At 40.0% G+C, this 11853-nt stretch overlaps 1 protein-coding gene across 1 annotated transcript; it reads right to left on the reverse strand.

Annotated features, from left to right (window-relative positions):
* Nucleotides 1–205: 205 nt before the first annotated feature.
* LOC106023442 (C-type lectin domain family 5 member A-like) lies at nt 206–10363 on the reverse strand. Its single transcript, XM_013128740.3, has 8 exons — nt 10251–10363; nt 9033–9101; nt 7078–7167; nt 3980–4051; nt 3183–3254; nt 2937–3079; nt 2168–2277; nt 206–1559 (listed from the first exon to the last, which is right to left on the reverse strand). Exons 1-8 carry the CDS (start codon nt 10327–10329, stop codon nt 1412–1414), a joined length of 783 nt encoding a protein of 260 aa, XP_012984194.2. The 5' UTR covers nt 10330–10363; the 3' UTR covers nt 206–1411.
* Between the last annotated feature and the right edge of the window lie 1490 nt (nt 10364–11853).

Genomic DNA, 11853 nt, shown 5'->3' on the forward strand with positions numbered 1-11853 from the left:
GATATTAGCCATCTGTTAATTTACCTGTCAACATGGCCATTGGTGAATGGGGACAGCAAGGAGTATTGCTTGTCTGAGAGACATCAAAATGTGCTTTCAAATCAAAATGCGAGAATTTTTCCTGTATGACTCCGTTTTCACTACCCTTGGCTGCAATGTTCTGATTATAAATTCTTTGATTAAGCAAAAAACTTCCCCCCCCCCACCCCGCTGATGAGAAAGCATGACATCACTGCCGCTTCATCAAGGAATTTGCAGATCTTTCTCCATCCTGCAAATGGAGAGAGCCATGAATGGTGCCATTTGAAGCAGGAATGATTCTGCCTCAGTGGAGATGGTAACAGTGATAATCCTCAGAGTCACAAAAGCCTCAGGGTCCCAGGAGCTGCTGAGGCACAGTGGAAGAGCATTGATAATATTGACCATTTGCTGGTCACATCTCTGTTCTACTGATACCACCTGTTTCTACGGTTGGCCCTAACTTCTCTACGCAAGAAGAACCTTCATGCATAATTTTCTGTTTAGATCATTATCCAAGAAAAACAGGATAATCCAAATGTATTGTCATTCTCTGTAGGTCACTCTCATACTCCTCACCAGATTCTTCACATGTGACTGTTTTTTGATGTGACTATTTTCTGTCCAGTTGAGCTATGATTGTGATTGTGTTTTTCAGGCTTTGGTGGTTTTGAATGCTCTTCATCCTGTGCTCTTCCCCAGCAAGGCTAACTTTAAATCTGATATACTTTCCCTCACCTACACAGGACTGGTGGTGATTTTATGCACAGAGCGTGGTGTAGGTTCATTTCTGGATGTCTTGATGAATCACATTTTAGCCCCACGGGCTTTTGTATCCGGTGTGTTTTTTAACAAAGACAGTCTATACACACACACATTTGACTTTGTCCTGTCAATTGTATCTATGACACATGGCAATGATTGTGGTTGCACTTTTTGTACAGGATCCAAACTACATATATGTGCTAACCTTCACTTGTGGCTGCAGGGAAGACTAGTGCATGGCAAGGCTTTGAAGTGTCTCCTTGTGCATAAGTGGGGCTCTGAATGTATGGGTGCATATGCATGTGTCTATAAGAGACAGGATCTGTCTGTGATCGCACCTATCCCTAAGGCTGGACTCATGTAACAGTGGCTGCCTGAAACTTGGGCATCTGGTATAAGGAAGTCACCCAGGCTCCTAATGTGTGAAAATGCCCTTCTAGAGGGGAACTCATCCAGTCTTAGACACACATGTTGGGAAAGAATGTGCTGTGCTTTGCAAGGTGTCTAGAGGGATCCTGTAAGAGTCCCTTTGGCTAGACATTTAGACAGCTAGAGATAAATGACACAAATACCATCTGCCATTCCTACAGAAAGCTGAGGATCACATTGCTGCTCGGATCTCTTCTTTTTAGCTCTCCTTCTGGCTTTCTGAAATATCTGCAGCTTTTTCGCACATATTTTGTGTTGATAAGGATCCACTGCAAGGTGCAGTTTCTACTTTGCCATGTCCAATGACAGCGCAGAAATAGTCAGTAAAGTCTCCTCCTATACAAAACCTGGACAGGGAGAGAAAGCCAGATTTAGTTGCATTCCTGCCCTAGGAGGATGCAATGCAGTCATATCACTTCTGTGAAAGGCAGAGTGGCACCTGGCCTTGCTGCTAAGCTATACTATTGTCAGTGGGATGAGAGGCTGCCTTGCTGGAGTCTCACTCCCATTCCTTAATTTTCTTCCCCAGACCTCAGCAAAACCATATGGGCTATGCTTTTCCATCTAGAGACCTTCCCCTTCTTTGGTATCCTCCATTCAATGATGCTGACATTACACTTCCTTGCCCCTTCCTTTCTCCACTGAATTCAATCTAATCAGATTCCTCCTTACTCACCAGAACTACAGCTGTGTTCTCTCTTGTCATCCTCATGTGACGTGCCTGTGTTCCCACATGACTTACAGTTCCCTTTGACTTGTCACAGAGATGTGCTGAAGCACCTGAATATAAGGACTCAGGTTGCTGCAGATTATGGTCCCTGACCTCGCTTGTACTCCCTGTTGTTTGTTCTGGGGTTTGTTTGGATTTTTTTGTGTTGGTTTGGTTTGTTTGTGTGTTTTTGTGTTTTACTTTTTGCAGACATTGCATCACAGTGACTTGCTGAAAAAGGCTTACATGTCTGAGCTAAGTTCCATGTTGTTAATCCACTTCCACTTCTTCTCACTGTTAGAGTATGTGAGACCAAGTAAGTAGTAACTACCTCTAGATCGTTTGCAAAGAAAATTCTAGAAAGGAAAAAAAGAATAATAATACATTAAAATTATGTTGTCTTCACCAGAGGTACAGAGAAAGTTTCGTGCTAAATAACCAACATTGCAAGTACACCATGCATCCAGCCACACATCTCTTTGCACAGCTTTAGATGCTGAATTTTTCCAATTCATTTAATCTCATTTCTCTTCCTGGGGCTTCTTAGGAATAGAATAAAAAGAATAATACACCTGTGATACCATTAATTCTATATGCTATACTTAACCATGTATGACCCAATACCTGGAGATACTTTTCTATTCTGATTGTGATAGGAAAGCCTTTTCAGTTTTCGGCAAAAAAATGACTCTCACAAGTAAGTGTCTGCTTGTATGTCTTGGTTTGTATGCTCTGTCTCTTTAAAATGTAAGTAATTTAAGCAGAGAGTTTAGTCCTTCCCATGGGAGCATGCTTGCAGAGAAGCTCCCAGGTGCAAGACTTGAAGCACCAAGATGTATCTGACTGTGAAGGTGTTTGCTGCCTTATTGGGGTGCTTGGTGTATACAGCTAGCAGTGGATTGTACATCTGCAAAGGCATCTAGCATAAGAAGGCAGACATCTAACATGAGGATATGCAAGTGTAACCCATTAGCCCTTTGGCATACAGGTCAAGCCCCATGAATTTTGATCTCACCAGTTCATCCTTGTTGTCAATGATGACCAGGTCAGCCTTCATATCAGTGCATTCTTTACGGGAGTCATTCCAATCGGTTTTATTCTGCCTTTGAGAAAAGAAGTAGCATTTTCCCCCATTTTTTTCCCAGTGTTTGGGGCAGCCTGCAGGAGGGAAGAACAGCTGTGAAAAAATCCATGTTCACACTAACAAAAGGATCACATCACAAAAGAAAGGTAAGAGAGTGGATTACAGCCAGAGAAGTACCTTTCTGATTCTGCTTTTGATTTTCACCATACCACCTGGGATCCATGCCATTCTCTGTAGTTAATTCCCGCCCTAGGCATAAGTCAGAAGTAGAATCACAGATAACATTATCCAGCCTTTAAAATATTTGCTGAGGAGGTAAAGAGAAATGACCAGGTCAAAAAGCAGCTTTAAGTTTTCAAAAGTCCTATTTGCCTGCTGCAATATATGGCAATAGTGATGCTACTAAAAGAAAGAACATTTCTCTCTATTGCTAGGCACGGTACCAGGAGGAATAGATAATGAGGCCTGGAAAGGGTGATATCATTCAGGGAGACAAGGACTGCTTGATACAGTTTTATTGGTTATCCAGCAGCTCCTAAACATCAAAAGGGAATTGCACTTAGTTAAAATGCTAAGAATGGAGAGGTACCTGAGAAGCAGTAATGCACATTGATCCATCATGCTCACAACAATGCTGGGATACCAAAGGGATTGTTATATTTTTGTCTGTTCACCTACCCGTGGGCTCCTCTGTACTAGCATGAGAGAGTAATCAGTTCTTACCTCCAGAAAAGTAATGCAGTGCTGACCAAGCACTACTTTTAAAGAATATGAAAGTAAGAAAAGTCTCTGGCCTTGAAAGTGTATCCTATGAATGTACATGACAAGGTTGTTTGTTCCTGAGATGTCAAATTCTTTGTTTGTTCTTCTGAACAAAATCTAGACACATACCTTCCGCCAGCCCCTCCACCCCCTTAAAAGACAATTGAACAGGCTTCTGGAAACTGTCTTTTGAATGGCAGAGTATTACCTACCTAGTGCATGTTCATCTTCACAGGTGATGGAGCAGTTTTTTGAGTCAGCTGGTGTGCTTGCAGTTGGATGATCTGGAAATAAGAGTGCAATTTCTGCTTTGAATGTCTGACCATCTTGCCATACACTCTCAGGGCTCTTCTGGACCTCTTTGACCACCACCATCACCCCATACAGAATGCCTGCTCCTCACCTTTCTCCTCCTTCAATGAAGGATTTCAAGGACCACCAGATGCTCCAAACTGAGCAGCGATATATGTGAATCTCAATTTTAGTACAAAGGAATAATCAGCTCCTTCCATAACCCTAGAGCCAGACAGTGGGTGGCAACAGGAAGGAAGGAAGTATGAAATAACATCATTATTTGAGGAAATGACTATACTTGTTTTCCCAGAAAACAGAGCCACTGGACCAGATTCCTCTGTTCTGTAATTTTGCTCAGGTTTCCTAGCATCTGATCAGACCTAGGTTTTTCTATTGTCCTCTCTTTCTTTATATTATTAACTCTAATAAATCACATTTTAAATAATGCCCTACAGAGCATGCGTGCTTTTCTTTTTTCTTTCTAAGTGGGATAGTGACAAGCTGGCATCTCCTGGTGCAAAACAGTTGTTGAAATACTGTTTCACAAATTGCTGGAGTATGAATTGTGAGAGCTACTGTGGTCTTCAAAAACACACTGGCTAGGAAGACCTACATTTCTTAATCTACATTTCTTTCCCAATAGCAGGCAAGAACCAGACTTTAGAAGTTGTGAGAGAAAAAGCTTCACTGTAGCACCTAAAATCAAATGCTGGCAATGTAGAATACTGGTTTTACATTTACAATTAAAAGATCAAAGTTGATCAGTAGAAGTCTAATTTTGTGGATACTAACTTGCATGATTTGCTCTCTTCCTTTTGGGGATTAATTTCAAATATATTGCTGGAGGAGTAGTTGAGTCTTAGATATCACTATTTAAAAATACAACAAACCCAAAACTAAATGAAAAAACTGAAGGAAAGATATATTTCTGAACATTAGAAAACAAAGGTTCTTAAAGCTCTGGTATATAGAATTACATCCAAACCTGTATACAGAGATACCCACGATAAAGTATGCATTATATTTTACAAAATATTAACACTGATTGTAATAATGAATTTAAAGCTGAGGACTGAGAAGTTGAAGACACAATCAAATGTTTGGAAGAGGGGGGAATCAGAATTTATTCTTCAGTAAATGTTTTCAAAAATATTATATGAACCAATGTCAGGACCATTTCATCTTAGAAGATGAAGAAGCTGGGTTTTGCATATTGCCAGATCCTGTGGGTGGAAGCTTGGAGTACTGCTTGTAAAGGTGACCTGAAGACTTTAGCATGTAATAGTACCAAATATTGGTACTAAAACTACCTGACATAATTCAGAACCATTAATTTATGTGAAAAAATCAAAATTAATGCATACTGGTATGTATTGCAAAAAATAACACCATCACACTGATTCTCCTACTGAATGGAAATCAATTTAAAACAGATTAAGTGGTAGATCAAGATTGTCCCTGGAATATTGTCAACTCTAACTCTGAAATCTGCTGTATCTTCAGCATTGTTATTGAAAATGGTTCAAATGTGCCAAAACCTAACAAAGCAATAATGTGTTACTTTCTAATTGGAACAACTTAATACTGAACTTTATCCTGCTTTGGCAATACACTAATTGTGAACATTTAGGCTTTCTTTGCTATTTAGTGAACCCCTAGAGCAATAAGGGAAAATAAACCAGAAGAATAGCTTTGAAAGTGTATGTTTTTCATGAATACATGCATTTATATGTATATATCTTGAGGCTGGGTATCAGCTCCTGGTTTCAGAAAAGAGCAAAATTTAAGTCATATGAAGGAGCATTTCAGAGTCAGACCTATCTGTTATTGGAAGACCAGGTCATGAACTGCAGGGCTAATATTTTACTTACCAGCAGATAACTTGGCTTTCAAGAAAAAATAAAAGAATATGATACTACTATAAAAATCACAACAATTTCTGCTATAAAAGTCACAACAATTTCTGCTCATGTTCCACTGAGTAAGATTGTTGTCATTTTCATGAACAGAAATGGAAAATGCCTTCTGGCCTGCAGAACTCTTGTAAAATGGAGCAATATCAAGAGGTGACAGTTTAGTTCATTTGAACAAGCTGTTCATCAATAACAGTATATTTGGCAAAACAAAACCATATGGAAAACTCATCTAAAAGAAAAGCTTGGAAATAAACCACTCAACATGGCAACAGTTTTTATTTGGAGTACAAGTGAAAACTATGCTACTGAAATTAAAAACTAATTTGCTTTAGTTTCTCAAGTTTTATCTAGATCTCAAGTTTCTTAGGATTATTTTTTTCAGTTCACTGGGGCCGTACTGAAGCAAACAAAGTAACTACAACTGAAGCCATACCTGAATCAGAGTCTAGTGGCTCCTCATTCATCTCCTGATTAAAAGCCTTATTAAATGGTGTTAATTTTACCTTATAATATTGTTCAGATTTATATATATATATATAATTTTGCTCTTCCTGTGCTATTTTACATTTTATAAAGGTCACATCACTATCAGACATCTATCCTTTACTTTTTGCCTTGAAAAACAGTTATCTCCCCCAACCCTATTTTTAAAGTTCCATGGATCAGAGGTTTTGTCATGTCTTCAAAAGAGTTTCTCCATGTGCATCCAGAGTAGGTGGTAAACTCTAGGACTTGAATGTGATTGACTGTGGAAACCTCTTTAAGCTTGCTTAACTGTTAGAGGATGAAAAGAAACAACCACATCTGAAATTTAAAAACATTCCCTTGAAAATATTCAAAGGAATGTATCGTGTGGCTCTAATAAAATTTGTTGGTGCTTTGTTTTTTTTCCTCTCTAATGGAGATAAGAATGCTAAACTTCCAAACCACTTGACTCTTTATGGATTTCCTACTACAGCCACGGCTGGCTAAAAACTACTGCCTTGTACCTTCAGACTAGCCTTCTGTTGCTGCTGGCTTTGGATGGCATTACTCAGATGTCAGTCGGTGGGTGAGGGTCACAAATTAATTGCAGTTATTACATTTTTAGCAGGACTTACACATGAGTATCAGACACACTGCTAAGGCCAATAGGAGGATTATCACAGCAACTGATACAGCAACACATGTTCTGGAGCAACAGCTTTTACCTACAGATAGACAGAAAAAAAATAAAGATTAGGGAAACAACTGGAAAAGGAACCTTTTGTCTTCATTCAAATATGCCATTTCCAGTCTCACAGTGAGACTCTTTAAGTTAGACAAAGACCTTTGATGCTGTCCCTTCATATGTTTGTTCTTCTTGTGATAGTTATACTGTGGACACGTTTTTCCATCACAGACATTCAACCTGAACCCTTCTGCCATTGCTTACAATACTTTGATATATTCTGCTGCACTTGATACTGGAGTTAAGTGCTCACTGGAATCCTTACCTGCCCTCTCAGAATACTATGAAAACAAAGCCCAATCTAACTACCAGATAAGGGTCCTGCCATGTTATACTCCTCAACAAAGCAATTTTTTCAGAGAAGTGAACTATCTCTTCTTTTTGTTTTTACTGTTTATGGACTTTTGTTTAGGATTTAATTCAGGAGGGTCCTTGCGATACTCATAAGTCTCTCAACTCAGTGGATATTGGCTGGGTGTCATAGATCACAATAAAGGTCCAAGAGAGGATGGATAATTTGTTTTGTAGGCCAGTGGGTGTTAGGCTGTCTAGGAAGCATTCAGAAGATAAGGTCATAGTAGAGAAGCTAAATTAATCCCCTATAGCAGGGTTGGCTGAGTAAGAACTGGGTAGATCTTCCATTTCAGGATAGTTCCTTATGAGAAGCTGCATGAACTGGAAGATGTATGGTCCAAATAAAAGAATAGATAAGCTAAAAAATTGCAAGAGACATTAGGTGTGAGATAGCTGGGCTGCTAAACCGTTTTGTAATCTCAATCTTAAAGCTGCCTCTGCACCCAGGGACTGGAAGTTAATGTGCATTGAAAATAAAAAGTATACAGAAGTTCTAGAGGAGATTTGTGAACTTAGGTTGGCTGTCCTGACCACACAGTCATAGAGTCATTTAGGTTGGAAGTCATCTTTTCAGATCATCTAGTCCAAGCAATGTCAACTACAGCAGGTTGTCCAGGACCATGCACAGTCAGGTTTTGAATATACCCTAGGATGAATATTCTACAACCTTCCACTTTAGGAATCATCCAGAAGGCAAATTAACAAAACATAGGATGTTTTGTCTGCCCCGTGGTTTTATAAAATCATGGTTTGCCTCTATTTTAAATGGTGAATGCAATTCTCCTACCAGCATGGGAAAAGATTCAGAGAAGTGAAGCAGTAAATGATAGTGCAGGCTAGGGTTCTGCAGCATGGAAAAGAGATAACCAAAAAGAAGCTATGTTAGAGTTACATAAAATCCTGAGTGTCATTTGGACCTTGGGTATTATATGGCTGCTTACTGTATCTTTCATGGAACATCAGCTGAAATTAATAGAAGGCCAGTTCAGAGTGGAAAAATCAGATGTTTCTTCATGTGGTATTAAAAAGAGCTATGGATCCCCTCATAAAAGTAGGAATCTGGGCTATGTATAAAACCAAGGGGAGACTGGGCAAGTTTGTAGAAGAGATATCTACTGGGGGTGCATAGACAGAAATACGCCTGCCTGGGGAAGTCCCTGCGTCGATGCATGCATGAGAAAGTATTACAGGAATGTATTGTGTGTGCCCACCCTCTTCTTACTCATCTCTAGCTGTTCACATATGCCTGCTGTGGTTTCTTGGTCTGGCCTAGAATTCCCGTGTGTTCCTACACCAGTGAACCCATAAGTGTTTCATTGCATATAACAGAACACATGAACAGCCCCCTGCTCTGGCTATGTAAAGCAGACATCTGTTTCTTCCTGTCAGCCATAAGCTTTCATATCACTGCATTTTTGGAAAATAAGGACCAACATCCTCTCCTCTCAGTGTTTAAATTCATATAAACTTAGTAGACAGCTAAAAACTCACCAGATGACGTGTAGCTAACTGCAGCACTTCTGCCTAGGGACTGCACTTTCAGTTCTGCATACGTAGACTCTAAAACCAGGCAAAAATAACAGAGAAAACCAAGGAACAACTAAAATGGAACAAAAATGACTGAAGTTATGAGAAATGCTATACACATCGCAGCAACTGATTTATGTGACTATGTTTGACTGTGCTTGAATAATATTTTTCTCCATTGCATTCACAGCTAAGAGGACTTGCTATAGGCAGAAACAGATCTGATTTATCTTCAGTGCAAACAGCAACAGAGGGGGCATGGGTACCTGCACACATGTTTTAAAAGGAAGTGAAGAAAAATGTGTAAGGTTGATTGTTTGTCTTATTCACATCCATATGTACATGGTGAGATTGGCTACAACATCAAAGCAAACCTGGAAGCTGCAGATCATGCTAAATTTCAAAGGGTTAATGACAAGACGGTGTGAAAAGAGAAAACTGTTCTAACATCTGCAGATAAAAAATATAAATAGAAACTACTGTTTGTGTCAAAGAGACGGTGAAGTTAAAAATGAAGAAAAATAAAATTAAACACAAAGTGTATGAAGTCTGTTATTTTAGGATGTAATCTTATGCAGATGTAACAAAGCCAATTCAAAATTTTATGCAATAATTCTTAGTGCATTAAAGCAAAATCAGCTTTACATTAGAATTTTGCAAAGTCATTTATACTAAATCAAGCTAAATCTGCCCATGAAACATTTTATGCTTGATTTATTCAACATGTAGTTTATACAGACAAAGCCAGTCAAAAAGAAGAAACCCTGGAGCAATGCCTCCCATGGTCAGCAAGCAGGAACAAGCTGTGCATGAGACTGCTTCAAACAACAGAAACGTTAGGCATTCAATCTCCTGATCAGTTTGTTGCAGGAATCAGTCTGGCACCTGAGAACATTCCTGGTTCAGAGCCAGTTGGCATTCAACTGTGGAATAATCTCTCAGACTGATAGAAACTACTCTTAATATCACATAAGAAACTCTCCCTCACATGTGTACCTTAACAAATAAAAATTAGACCTTCTAGCAATCCCCTTTTTTGGGGTAAAAGACCTGGATGGACACCCCACCTGTACATTTTTCACAGCATTGGCCCTCACATTTTCTTAGTCCTCTTTGAGGCTTTGGTGTTCCACAAAAGGCTGAAGAATACAAAGAAAGCTCAGTTCAGACCGATTTACCTACCTTGGACATCAGTGACCTGTATTTTGGGCCTGGTTGATTCAGTCAAGTTCAAGTCAGCATAAACGAGTTTTTCTGACATTCTTGTTCCCCCTTTACTTTCTTCCCTCTCGCTGCTGATTTTAAAATGGTACTGTGAACTGAGGATGACTCATAGCCTTCTCCCCCATCTAACTTCCAGGAAGTAGTTCTTTCCTCTTTTAGTCATGCAAAAATCAGTGACAAACAAGAAAGCTTACTTCTAACCAATCTTTTTATAGCAGCCTGTTAAATGTAAGGTTGTGGATTGATGCGGTCATCTTTGTTAGCAAGTGCTTCTGGCTTTAGTAGTATTAGAGTCCAGAAGACAGTACTTTCAAAAGCAGACACCTGAAAGCATGATACATTTGCCCCTGATCCGTAGAGAAATGTACTCAGTGCTGCTGAAACAGGACCCTGCCACACTCTGTGGCTCTTAATTTGTCTGTAGCTCTTTTAAACCAGAATCAAGCTGACTTGCTGTGGCCTGAGGAACGTGGGATTTGTGCAGCTCAGGAACAGGTTCTTCTCCTCAGTAGGTAGCTTCTGATGGCAAATGGGAATTTGTAAAATGGGATTGGTCCGGCCTGTTCAGGAAGGAAAAAGGGTGCTTAACATGCAAAGAGAGCAACTAAAATAAGTTAGTCTAGAGAAGACAAGCCATAGGCTTTCCAGGTTTTTAATTCCCACATGACTAATGCTTTCATAGAGCAGGAGACAGTAGCTATGTGGACATTGTGCTGTGAATCATTGTTGGAGGAATTATCCTAGCTCGTAGCATCATTTGAAAATGCCAGATTTAGTTTTTGTGCTGATGGGAGATGAAATCGACCAGGAAAAATGTCATCCCCCAGATTGATTTGCTGGTTGACAGCAGGATCAAGCAGTGTGCCCTGGCAGCAAAGAGGGCAAACTGCATCCTGGAGTGCATCAAAACACAGTAGAACCAGCCAGCCAAAAGAAGTGACCATCCTGCTCTTTCAGCGTTGGTGCAGCCTCACCTTGACTGATGCGTGCAGTTTTGTGCCTGTCGCAGTTTAATCCCAGCTGACAACTAAGGTACTCACAGTTGCATGTCCACTCCCCTCCAGTGGAGTGGAGGAGAGAACTGGAGATGTGAAAGTAAGAAAACTCATGGGTTGTGGCAAAGACAGTTTAACAGGTAAAGCGAAAGCTATACGATGAAGCAAAGCAAAGCAAAGATTTAGTTCACTAATTCCCATCACATGGAGGTGTTCAGCCATCTTCAGGGAAGCAAGGGCTCCATCATGCATAACAGTTGCTTGAGAAAACACCCTAATTCTGAACGTCTGCCACTTGCTTCTTCTTCTGCCCAGCTTTATGTTGCAGAGCATGACTTCATATGGTATGGAAATCAGTTGGGGTCAGCTGTCCCAGCTGTGTACCCTCCCAGCTTCTTGACACTTCCAGCCTGCTTACTGGTGGGTGGGGTGAGAAGCAGAAAAGTCCTCAACACTGTGTAAGCACTGCTCTGCAATGACTAAAGCATCCCCATGTTATCAACACTGTTTTCAGCACAAATCAAAACATTGTCCCATACTAGCTACTACGAAGAAAATAAACTGTA

This window comes from Melopsittacus undulatus, chromosome 5 (assembly GCF_012275295.1).
Source record: "Melopsittacus undulatus isolate bMelUnd1 chromosome 5, bMelUnd1.mat.Z, whole genome shotgun sequence".
Lineage (NCBI taxonomy): Eukaryota > Metazoa > Chordata > Aves > Psittaciformes > Psittaculidae > Melopsittacus > Melopsittacus undulatus.

What these genes read in the sequence shown, in the direction of transcription:
- LOC106023442 (XM_013128740.3), bottom strand. Translation starts at nt 10,329, where the DNA reads ATGTCAGAAAAACTCGTTTATGCTGACTTGAACTTGACTGAATCAACC. An exon ending in ACAGGTCACTGATGTCCAAG is followed by an intron (nt 9,102 to 10,250) that starts GTAGGTAAATCG and finishes GCCTGGTTTTAG; the next exon opens with AGTCTACGTATGCAGAACTG. An exon ending in AGTGTGTCTGATACTCATGT is followed by an intron (nt 4,052 to 7,077) that starts GTAAGTCCTGCT and finishes TCTTATTTCCAG; the next exon opens with ATCATCCAACTGCAAGCACA.